The sequence below is a fragment of the Chrysochloris asiatica genome, unplaced genomic scaffold (genome assembly GCF_000296735.1).
Source record: "Chrysochloris asiatica unplaced genomic scaffold, ChrAsi1.0 scaffold00024, whole genome shotgun sequence".
Classification (NCBI taxonomy): domain Eukaryota; kingdom Metazoa; phylum Chordata; class Mammalia; order Afrosoricida; family Chrysochloridae; genus Chrysochloris; species Chrysochloris asiatica.
Genome location: NW_006408542.1, coordinates 15,915,171 through 15,926,560, shown reverse-complemented (window position 1 = coordinate 15,926,560; position 11,390 = coordinate 15,915,171). Strand labels below are relative to the sequence as shown.

At 40.9% G+C, this 11,390-nt stretch overlaps 2 protein-coding genes across 4 annotated transcripts in view; one reads left to right on the top strand and one right to left on the bottom strand.

The window, feature by feature from the left end:
• CAMKMT (calmodulin-lysine N-methyltransferase) overlaps positions 1–5,359 on the bottom strand; it is a 604,620-nt gene extending 599,261 nt beyond the window's left edge. Inside the window, exon 1 of the mRNA XM_006839413.1 lies at positions 5,124–5,359. Within this exon, the coding sequence (XP_006839476.1) occupies positions 5,124–5,261 (138 nt within the window). The 5' untranslated portion in view covers positions 5,262–5,359. The remainder of the gene's footprint in view (positions 1–5,123) is intronic.
• A 350-nt stretch (positions 5,360–5,709) lies between these two features.
• The window catches only part of PREPL (prolyl endopeptidase-like), a 45,866-nt gene continuing 40,185 nt past the window's right edge, over positions 5,710–11,390 (top strand). For 2 of the 3 annotated variants that reach the window (XM_006839410.1, XM_006839411.1), the window contains exon 1: positions 7,402–7,654. In XM_006839410.1, coding sequence (XP_006839473.1) covers positions 7,436–7,654 — 219 coding nt within the window. In that variant the 5' untranslated portion in view covers positions 7,402–7,435. Of the gene's footprint in view, positions 5,889–7,121; positions 7,655–11,390 lie in introns of those variants that run through there. The other variant, XM_006839409.1, reaches the window with a different exon arrangement.

The window sequence follows — 11,390 nt, the reverse complement described above, 5'->3', positions numbered from 1 at the left end:
TGCTCTTCAACAATTTAAACACTTGTTGTAGTTTTCCATAAACTTTAGAGATTAATCCCTTTTCTGATATGCCATTGCAAAACAATGTTCCCAGTCTGTGGGCTCCCTTTTTGCTCTTTTGTTGAAATCTTTTGATGCACATAGTATCTAATTTTTAGGAGGTTCCAGTTATCTATTTTGTCTTCTACTGTTGGTGTATATAATGTTTAATAGTGTGTTTATGCCATTTACTAGCGTCCCTATCTTGTGTCCCTAGATTTTCATTGATTATCTTGATAGTTCTAGGGTTTACATCTAAGTCTTTAATCCACATAGAGTTTGTTTTGCATATGGCTTGATATATGGGTCTTGTTTCACTCTTCTGCAAATGGAGTTCCAGTTTTGCTACCATCATTTGTTGAAGAGACTATCACTTCCCCATCCAGTGTGTTTTGGGCCCTTTGACAATGATCAACTGACTGTTGTTGTTGTTGTTGTTAGAGTACCATTGAGTCAGTACCGACTCATAGAAACCTTATGCACAACAGAACAAAACACTGCCCGTTTCCTGGATCAACTGCACCATTGTTGCCATGCTTGAGCCCATTGATGTTGCCACTTTGTCAATCCATCTTGCTGGAGGTACATGGATGGATTTACTTCTGGGTTCTCAATTCTGCTCCATTGATCCACGTATCTTTCCTTATACCCATACCAACCAGTTTTTATCATTGTAGCTGTCTAATAAGTTGTGATTCAGATATATATTTTTTTAATGTAATGCTATATAAGATGATCATGTGATATATACAAACTATGGTGAAAAGTGCCAGTGGTGGTAACTGTGTAAAGTCTCTAATTAACAACATTAATTCCTCTAAAATACACAGCACAGCCTCTGTAGCTGGAGTTGTGGGTACAACTCATCAAAGAAAACTGCCTAGTATAAAAATCATATATATGGCAATAATATCCCCTCTTGTATAGTCTGCACAAGAGCATAAAAGATTGTATTTTTATTGCCATTTAAACAAGTGATTAAATTTAAGTCTGTGCAGTGAATAAGAGTTTGCATGCATTATTTGATATTACTGGATTTGTTGTGCCTCATTTAAAACATTTCGTGTGCTTCTTATCTGTGTATAGGATGTGTTCTTGAATAATGTTCATTTGTTAGGAACATTGTGAGAAATAAACTATGTGTAATAATGTCTATATTATTAAAAACAAACAAAAACGAATAAAGGATTAGGTGCTAATGACCACAAAAAATTTTTCCTTAGTAAGCTTTCAAGAGGGAACTTAGATCTAGAGGGCGTGGAAGAAGGTAGAATCTCCACTGAGTAGTATCCAATCTGTCTAGGCTAGGCGGGGCTGATGAAAGGAAATGCGGATAAGTCTCTTATGATACAATAGTGAATGATCATTATCAGGACTGCTTGTGAGGGTTGGAAATATAAAGGTAGACGTTTTGTAGCAAGGAGAGGAGTGCTTAACTTTTCAGTCTAGGAGCGGAGGTCCCTGGGACCATCAAGGAAGAAGAGCGGAGAGCGGGACCTTACTCAGAGAAGCAGTGATGCCTGAAATGGAGGCAGAGATGATGACGTGGAGAGATGGAGCAGTTGGGGACTTTAGACACAGAGAGAGAGAGAGGCTGTGTGCTGATGGATTGGCAGGCTTGTAGTGTATACCATTGGGTTGGTGGATGATGCATGGAGGGGACTGTAACCATGACAATGAAATGATATACGATAGGATGAATGTAAAACTAATGTTCTCGCATGTAAACTATCACATAATTCACAATAAAACATTTAAAAAAATTGTCCTTACTCTCAAATTTTCGATACCAATATTTACTAAAAATCAACTCGGCCAGACCTGTGCTAAGTGCAGAGGGTGTTGTTGTTAAGTGCCGTGGAAAACAGCTGGTGATGGATACAACATGGTCTTTTTCCAAGAAGAACTACCACTCCAGTGAGAGAGACACTCCGATCAAATTATCAACAATCGGCATGATAAAGGGTTCTCTAGTAGCGTGGAACTGACTAGAGATGGATTGGCACAGTGGCAGCAGCGACAGACTCAGGTATAGCTGCAATTGTGTAGATGGCACAGGACTAGGCGGTGTTTATTCTGTTGTACACAAGGTCACTATGGGTCGAAACTGACTTGACAGTACCTAACAACCTACTAAGTCGAGTAGACTAAGGGTCTTACTTAGTCCAGAGGAGTTTGTTGCTGGTGGTTGTGTACTCTCGGGTCGGTTGCTACTCATAGTGGCCCTATATAAGGTTTCTGAGGCTGTACATCTTTACAGAAGCAGAAATCTTTATCATCCTACCATGGAGTGGCTGATGGATTCCAATTGCTGACCTTTAGTTAGCTGCCCAGTGTGGAGCCCATTACGTTACCAGGGTTTTTTCCAGAGGAGCTGGGGAAGGATTCATATAAGAGAAGATTGAGATAGACGTCTAAAGGTTGAGCAGATATTCACCAAGTAAGTACAGAAGAAGATAAGAAGACTAAGCAGATAACTAGTAAAGAATGTCTGCCTGAACTAAACTACCTGTAACATATCAGGACTTCTAGTGTGATACTGTAGGATCACCACTAGACTACAAACCACAAAGTCAGCAGTTCAAACCTAGCAGATGCTCCCTGGAAACCTTATACAGGGTCGCTATGACTCGGATCCAACTCAACAGCACTTAACAACAACAATAAGGTATCAGGGAATCCTGGTGTGGCACTGTAGAATAAGCATTGGAGTTCTAACCATGGGGTTGGTGGTTCAAACCAACCAGCCGCCCCTTGGAAGCCCTATACAGAGTTACTATGAGTCAGGACCGACTGGACAACACTTAACAACAACAAATATGGTATCAAATTGACAACAAAAACTTGAAAGGTTCTACAGCAAGCTTAGGGGGCAGTGAGTTTATGTTAATGGGAGGAAGCATTCAGAAAAAGAGAGTTAGAACAATTGCTGAATTGAAGGCTGTCAGAAATGCCAAGGAATTGCACATAGAGAAATTGCTGAACAAGTTTTCTGCTACGTATATTCTTAACAACAAAATAAACTAACTTCTAAACAAGTAGAAAAAGAAAACAACTGAACAAAAGGCATACATGTCCCAAAGCATTAGAATGTCAAAGGATGTAGACGTTTGACTGGCAGTGATAGCTGAAACTTGTCCCTGTTGTGACTTACATAGCAATTCAGAATGAACATAAATGTTGGTCAAGTCGAGTTTTTATTATACTAAGAATCACTGAGGTCATGTCATCAAAAAACTCCAACTGCCATTAAGTCGATTCTGATTCATAGCAACCTTCTGAGGCTGTAAATTTTTGAGGTTGTTAATTGTCGTCTATTCAGTTCCAACCTATAGTAACCCTGTATAGGGTTTCCAAGGAGCGACAGGTGAGCTTGAACCACTGACTTTTCAATTCAAACCGACTTTGCAGTCTAGCACATTAACACACAACTCCACACCAGAGAGCAGAAACCCTCATCTTTCTCCTTTGGAGCAGGCTGTTCAAACCCATCAGTCACTCCTAGAAACTCTATACAGAGTCACTATGTGTGGGAACTGATTCAATGGCACTTAACAACAACAACAGCAATTACTAGTTAAGGAGCTCTGGTGATATAGGTTAAGCATTGAATTGCTAACAAGGTGGATGATTCAAACCCACCAGCCACTCTGAAGAAGAAAGATAAGGTTGTCTGCTTCCATATGGTTTACAGTCTAAGAAACCCTAAATAGTGTCACTATGAGTTGGAACAGCTCGATTCTGTCCTATAGAATTGGAATGCATTGGAATCGACTCTGTGGCAGCGTTGTTGTTAAGGGCCTTCGAGTCAGTTCAGACTCATAGTGACCTTGCATAGGGTTTTGGAGGAGCAGCTGATGGGTTTGACCAACCAATCTGTGGTTCGCTTCGCAGTCCAGTGCTGACCTTAACAGCTGTGGATATAATTCATTGTTTTGCTCATTTAACTTTAACTGCTCTGTTTACTTCATTAGATAGTTCCTGTGATCCTGGTCTGTGAAAATATGTATTTTATTACACTACAATATGATTTGTAACAAAACCAGATTAATGCTCTGAAAAGACTGTGAATAAGAAAGCCTAAAAATTTATGGTAACGCTGACAGAGTTATGTCATGATAACACTGCATGAAAAGCTGACTAGAGACAACTGACAACTGCAAACAAAGACAACCAGATACTAACAGTACAGCCTCAAGTAATAGGGCAATAGTTGGGAAGCTATTCTTGCAACATAATAGAAATGTAAAGTGTCCTCGTTAGTCAAGTTTTCAGCAGGTAGCCTAAGGCAAAGACATGACACTGATGTGTAAAAACAATAAACAGACTTCAGGTCTAGCAATACTACTTCAAGTGAGCAAGTCTACAATTACAAATCAGAAATATTTGTCACGCCCATGCGTAGTTATCAACAGCAGCAAATTTAAAGTATCAGAAGACACCGTTATTTAAAGTAAAACTAACAACCACACACAGAGAGTCTCGCATATCGCTTCAAACAACAAAATAAACATTTAACTTTCACAGAGGCAGATTTTCCTATTCCTTTCATGCTCCCTCACAGGAAAGAATACGAGGCAATGCGTGCAGCATGACAGATCCAAACACATTCAAATACGTTGATAATTAAGTCTTAGGGCCGGAGGATGCAGAGTTGCAACTGATAACTAGAATTAGGTTGGGAGTTAGAATGTAAGAAGAAAGTAGAGGAATGCAACAAAACAGAAGCAAGAAAATATAGTATGGAGTAGAGGGCGGTAGTCCCACAAACAGACTGACGAGCAATGGGAAAAGTCAGACAAATATCTATATAAGGGATCTTCTACTTCGATCTGAGTTTCCAAGCAATTCAGGCATGGCTGCCCTCAGTCCCACCTGATCCTTCCCTTTGGATGGTTTATCTCGTATAATGTATAAAAAATAAAAGAGGGGGGCAAAAAACACGAAGCAAGGGGGACATTCTCAGCTGGCGTCTTTCGGGCAAAGCTGAGGAAACTCCTGGCAATGCGGAAAGGAAACCCCTAGCTCGCCCCTCAAGAGGGGAGTGGTCAGAGCAATAGTAAAGAGCGCATGTCCTCCCTCACCTGCCGCAGGAGCTTCCAGCGAGAGGCTGCCAAGGCCGCCGAGACTTGGGGCCCCCGAGCGGCGTTGCCACTTGCCGGGCTCCCGCCTGCAACTTGCTCAGCTTCACCGGCCCCGACATCAGTAAGTCGCGGCTCCATCCCACTGAAGCCGCCAACACCAGGAGCTGCCGGTGCCACAGCTCTCTCCTGCCAGGACCTGTCCACTTCTTCCCTGTCAGGACCTGTGACGCCCGGCCTCCCTCCCACTACCCTAGCAAGCAGGACTTTCCGTAATTCCGCATTTCCGGTTTTCTCGTCTCCTTGGCAACCAGGGCGTCGCTGACCTCATCCTTGCACCATTCTGCAGGTGGCCATCTTGAGTGAGGGCGAACAGGAAGGTGAGTGAGCTGTGAGAAAGTCTGTGCGGCGCTACTTCTCTTTGTGCTTGTCTCCTCTTATACTCATCTTTAACTCAGAAAACTACAGAGGAACAAAAGGCTCATATCCTTGGTGGTTTTAGGAGCCAGGAAGGCCAAAAAGGGCCCCTTTTTGACCACAATAAAGATGGCGAAATATGCTACGTACTCGTGCTAGATTAAGGTTACGTAGACCGGCGTGCTGCAAACCAGCTCTAGGCGGCTCTAAGTAGGGTTGTAGTTCTGCTGCTTGCAGAACGCAGACGTCGGCTGGACGTGGCTGGGGTATCATCTCCGCTCATTACTCAGAACGTTGGGTTCTCTGCTTGCCTTCACTGGTTTCTGTATCCAGAGCGGACTTTCAATTTGCGTACGTATAGGGTGGTGCTTGGGGGTCTCTTCTTTCTCCCTTTCCTACTCCCATCCAGCCATCCTCAATCCCTTGGCCCTCGCTTTTTGGCCTGTTTCCCTTCTTTGCATGGCACTTGGTACCACTCCCTCTTGCACTCAGAGCGCTTCATCCCTAGGGTAAAGTTACACAGGGAAAAGGAATAGGATCTCCTGTTTATTTACCCCACCCCCATCCCTAACCTTGCATTCTTCCTGGGAAAGAAGATGAATGGACTGAAGCTGGGGAAATAAATAATGACGATTTAGGGTTCCTGCAACCCCCTGCTATTCAGTCTTTTTAAATATATATACTAATTTTGGCTTCTGCTTTGCCATTGCCATTATTTTACTGCGACATAGGAGATAAAGGGGAGGAGGGGGGCGTCGTAGCGGATGTGATCGGTTGTAAATATGACGCAGTATTCTTTAATACCGAGGGGCATTTTGTGGAAAACTCCCATGATAGCACTCAACAACGTGCAATGTGCCCAGATTAATTCTATCCTAATAATAATAGCCACCTTGGCCAGGCACTGTGTTAAGGTCGTAAACTATATTGTCATGTTTTGTTTATCAGCAACAGTCCCATAAGGTAAATTATGCCATTATTTCAGTTTTGCAGATGAAGAAACTGAGGCCCAGAGACAGGTAGTAAGTGCAGAAACCAAGACCTAAACCCGGGTTTACTTACTATCTACCAGCCCCTCCTTGGAAACCGTATACAGAGTCGCCATGAGTCGGAACCGACTTGACGGCACTTAACAGTAGCAGTCAAGGTTAATAGAACCAACTCTCCATCGGAAAGCAGAGATGGTCTCACATTTGGTTTGTGCCTCCTGAAAAGCTGTGTTTTGCTGGTTTTGTTTTAAATGCTTTTTAAAATATTAAATACCTTTTTAATGTTAAAGTTTGTTATGTCCAAGACTTGGAGACAAACCAGATTGGACTTTTTTCCTCTACTCATTACTGTCTGAGTGATGACAGCATCTGGCACATAGCAAGCACTCAACTAATATTAATCATCCCCTCCCCGGCTTTATTAAGTGCTTAAACTTTTTCCAGTTCATCCTCTCTACATACATACCAAAAATATGCTCACTGTTGTGTAAGACCAAAGTCATTTAAAGCCAGAGAGTTCTTAAGATGCCCCCATTAAATCTAATGTACGTATTTGCAGATTTTTATTTTGTTTTGTTTTTGTTTTCTGTTTTAGTTTGGCCCTATGTTTACCAGAATCATTGCTGCTGCGTAGCTTGAGCCTACCTAATAGGATTGACGTTACAAATGAGACATTTAAATTACAATGACCGAGAGTATGGTTTAAATGAAACTTACACACATTTTCAGATTTATTTAACCTAAATTATCAGTTGTCTGCACCTAAAGGGGTTCATGGCCCTGAAGGGGAGGGATAAGAACTGCCAATATTAGATGCTCTGAGAACCCACTACTGTATCTATTCATACCTTTGAAATCATTCATGTGCTGGCAGCCCCAAAGGGAGCATAAACCAGGGACTTTGATATCATGCAACAGAAGACCAGATTATTTCTCCAGACTCTGAAGTATAGTGTACCTCACCTTGGGAAATGCATGCAGAAACAGCATTTGAATCACTGTAACTTCGCTGATCATTATTTCAGTAGAATAAAATTGAGGAAATATCACCTAACCAAGTGTCTGCAGAGTAAAAACAAGATACCAGAGTTAGCAAGAAACATCCCAAGTTGGAGCTTCTCCTGTAAGGTATGGACTGTTTAAGTTAACCTATTTGTAAGTCATTAAGATTAACTTGAGTTAAAAAGTCAAGAATGGATCATGCATCAGGGTTACTAACTTTCTTAGTAATTCTACAGTGATTTTTAAAACTTTCAGGCTCAATATTCTGTAGTCAAATAAGTATAAGAGAATATCTACATTCATATAGCTGGAGTCCTGGGTGTGGCACTGTAGGATAAGCACTGGGCTGCTAACCATAAGGTCGGTGGTTCAAGTCCACCAACGGCTCTTGGAAACCCTATCCAGGGTTGCTATGAGTCAGAACTGACTCAGCGACACTGAACAATAACAAACAGCCATAATGTAATAGATTTCTAAATCATGATTCATCTTACTGTGCCCACCAGTGCATTTTAAAGTACAATTCAGCTTTCTAAAATGATTAAAATACCATACTGATAAAAATTTAATATGCTAATTGTCTTATGAATACGCTCTTAATAAAACTTTAATATGCTAATTGTCTTATGAATACCAAATTAATACACTTCAGTAAAGGCCATGAGGTGGTGTGTTATTTTCCTAGAAAAACAAGGATGGGGGGTGGAGGGATGCATATTTGATCATGTGAGTCCTTCAGGAGGACTCTCTTAGCTTCTGATACTTCTTTGAGGCCCTAAGTGGTGGGCATGACCTCAGCCTTGAAGACCTCATTACCCTTATATGTTGAGTGACCACACATTGCAGTTTGCCTGGGATCGTGCAAGTCTACACCTGTTATCCCTGTGAATGTATTAATAGTGTCTCCTTTCCTCGCAGAAAGGTTCTGGGTAGGGTGATCAATTACATGTCATGCTAGCATCTGACTCAACACTAGGCTGTCTGTTGATGTTGCTGATTTTACATACCTCCCCTACATTTTAGGTTTCTTAAATAATATTTGCAGTAATATTAGCATGTCTTATCTTTGAATTTCATGTAATTTTAATATTTTAATTGTTTTGTTGCATCCTGATTTTTTTTTAAATCTGTTTTGACTTCCTCTCTTTAAAAAATCTTATTTTACTTAGTTTTTCTACTCATTTCATCTTTACTCATCTCTTAGCTTATAGTTCTTTATTTGGGGTTTTTTGTTGTTTTGTTTTTTGCTTTTTACCTATTAGTCCTTAGGCCTTTACATTTTAGTTTCAAATTATTTTCCTGTTTTATAGTGGCATGGCTTAGTTTGGCACTTGGATTCTGACTTGACTTCCTTGGAACTTCTTGATTCGTTCATTTATTTCATTTTTACCCTTTTAATCCTACATTCAAAAGATGCTTTTTTAAATTATTTTATCCAGTGCACTGAACTTTAGACCTGTAGCTTGTTTTATTTTGTATTGTGTTAGCTAGAACATGTTGTCATCATGTGCTTTCATCCTAAGTCCCAGTTTATAAATGGTAGACAGGAATGATGGTCAGAGTGACAGCTGTCACAGTAGGGTCCTGTCCTAAACAAGTGGTCTGTTTTGGGGGGTTTCCCCCCAGTTGCCCCTGAGGCAACTTTTCTATTCTTTTTTATGAATTCTCAACACTTAAGAACTTAATCTAGTTTGATGGTTCTGAGAAAAAAAAGAATTCTTTTACCTGATAAAGTGGTCTTGCTTTCACATGTCACGTATCAAGCATTTCCTCCATGAGAAATGAGATGGTCAGAAAAATGGTATGATCACTGGGGCTTGGGAAAGCTTTACAACTATGGGGACTTGGTGTGGCGTTGTAGGATAAGCACTGGTCTGCTAACTCAAGGTTGGTGGTTCAAACCCACCAGCTGCTCCTCAGGAATCCTATACAAGTTCGCTATGAGTTGGAACTGACTCAATAGCACTTAACAACAACATAAATGAAATAAAGTAATTATAGCCTTATAGCAACAACAGCAATTAATTCATGGCCACCCCATGAACTATACATGCTGCGTTCTCATGTTCTTAAGTTGTGTAACTAAGTGTTTATTCTAAGTTGTTATGAAGTGTTGTGAAGTCGATTCCAACCCATCACTACCGTGTGTAGGGTTTCCGAGGAATGACTAATGAGCTTGAAACACTGACCTTGCGGTTCAACCCGATGTTGCAGTCCAGCACATTAACCCACAGCGCCACACCAGAACTTCTCATTCTAAGTATGTATGTTTAAGTTTGCCTAATTACACCCTGCCACTGACAGGAGACTTGCAGTTAGGAACTGGAGACGCTTGGTGATCAAGGGCTTCTGACCTCAATTGAGTTGAAGTCATTCAATTCTGAAGTTCTTACTGGCAAGTCCGCCTTAGCTTTCCATTCTACATGAGCCAGATGGCAAGCTGAGCTCATTCCATTCCTTTCCACTAAATACCCGCTAGTGGTATTCAAACTTGATATCATTTCTTTGTGAGTGTGTGCACTGATCTTTCACATTATCCTGCTCTGCCTACAAAATATTTCGTAAACTCTTTGATCATAATAATCTGAACAAGATAGAAAAACAAAATGGAAAAAGAGAGACTAAACATGTCCATTGCCTGTGTCTGCAATGCAGATGAGCAGTTCTTGAGGTCATTCCTAAGGTAGGCTGGCAAGCAGATATCCTCTCACTGGTACCCCTAACCAGTGAGTAATGAGAATCACTGGTTTTAACTAACGAGTTCAAAACTTCCTCAAGGAAGAAAAACTTCCAAAGACCAAAAAGTTATGAAAAATTGTAGTCTCACAGTAATCATGTGTGTGTATTATAATCCCCTGAGTCCTGGTGTGGTGCTGTGGGCTAATGCGGCAGACTGCAAAGTCAGTTTGAACTGCAAGGTCGGTGGTTCAAACTCACCAGCTGCTCCTTGGAAACCCTATACAGGGTCACTATGGGTCAGAATCGACTCTACAGCACTTAACATTGTAATCCCAAAACCAAACCCACTGCCTCCAAGTCAATTCTGACTCTTAACTTCTTTTTAATATGCATTTGGTAGCACTCATGAAAATGTGCCTTTTTTATTTGGGTCAAAAAGCCAAATAATAATTAGGTAAATGTAAAGAAATAGGAAGGGAGTCTGTTTGGAGAGATATCCACAACTTATAATTGTTGGGAAAATGAAAATATGTTAAAAAAAAAAAAAACAAGATGAGACAACATGTGAGGGGCACCTCAAAGAACTGAAGGTGACGGTGCTCTCAGAAGCTCCACCTCACAACTCTCAGAAGCTCCACCTCAAAATGGCTCCAAAATCAGATCATCTACTGAATAACATTTTAGAATTTTAGGACATGAGATACCAGGTTAAAGAGAGCTGCACCTTGGTTTTCAGGAGTGGTCATAGGGTTCCTGAGATCGCTGGTATTTATGGGAGCAGGCTGCCCCATCTTCTTCCCTCAGAGTGGACTTGAACTGCTGACCTTGTGGTTAGCAGCCCAGTGCCTAATCTACAGTGCCATTGGTTCTCCTTAATCATAGTATGGGACTGTGTAATTAGATACAACTTCATTTTTATGTGGGTATTCCAGCACATTCCATTCACTCTGACCTGTTTAGCATCTAACTTGCACCCTTCTAGTTAAGACCTCACGATATCACCAAAGTTACATGTTTCAACCGAGTGCACATTTCTTTTTCTTCTTAGGAATGCTCTTAGCATATTGGACACATATATGACTATTGGAACACCTTTCTTTTTTGGCTTCTTGACTCTACATTTTCCTAATTTTCTTCCTTCCTTAGGCTGATCCTCTTCATTTTCCTTTGCTAGCTTTTCTCT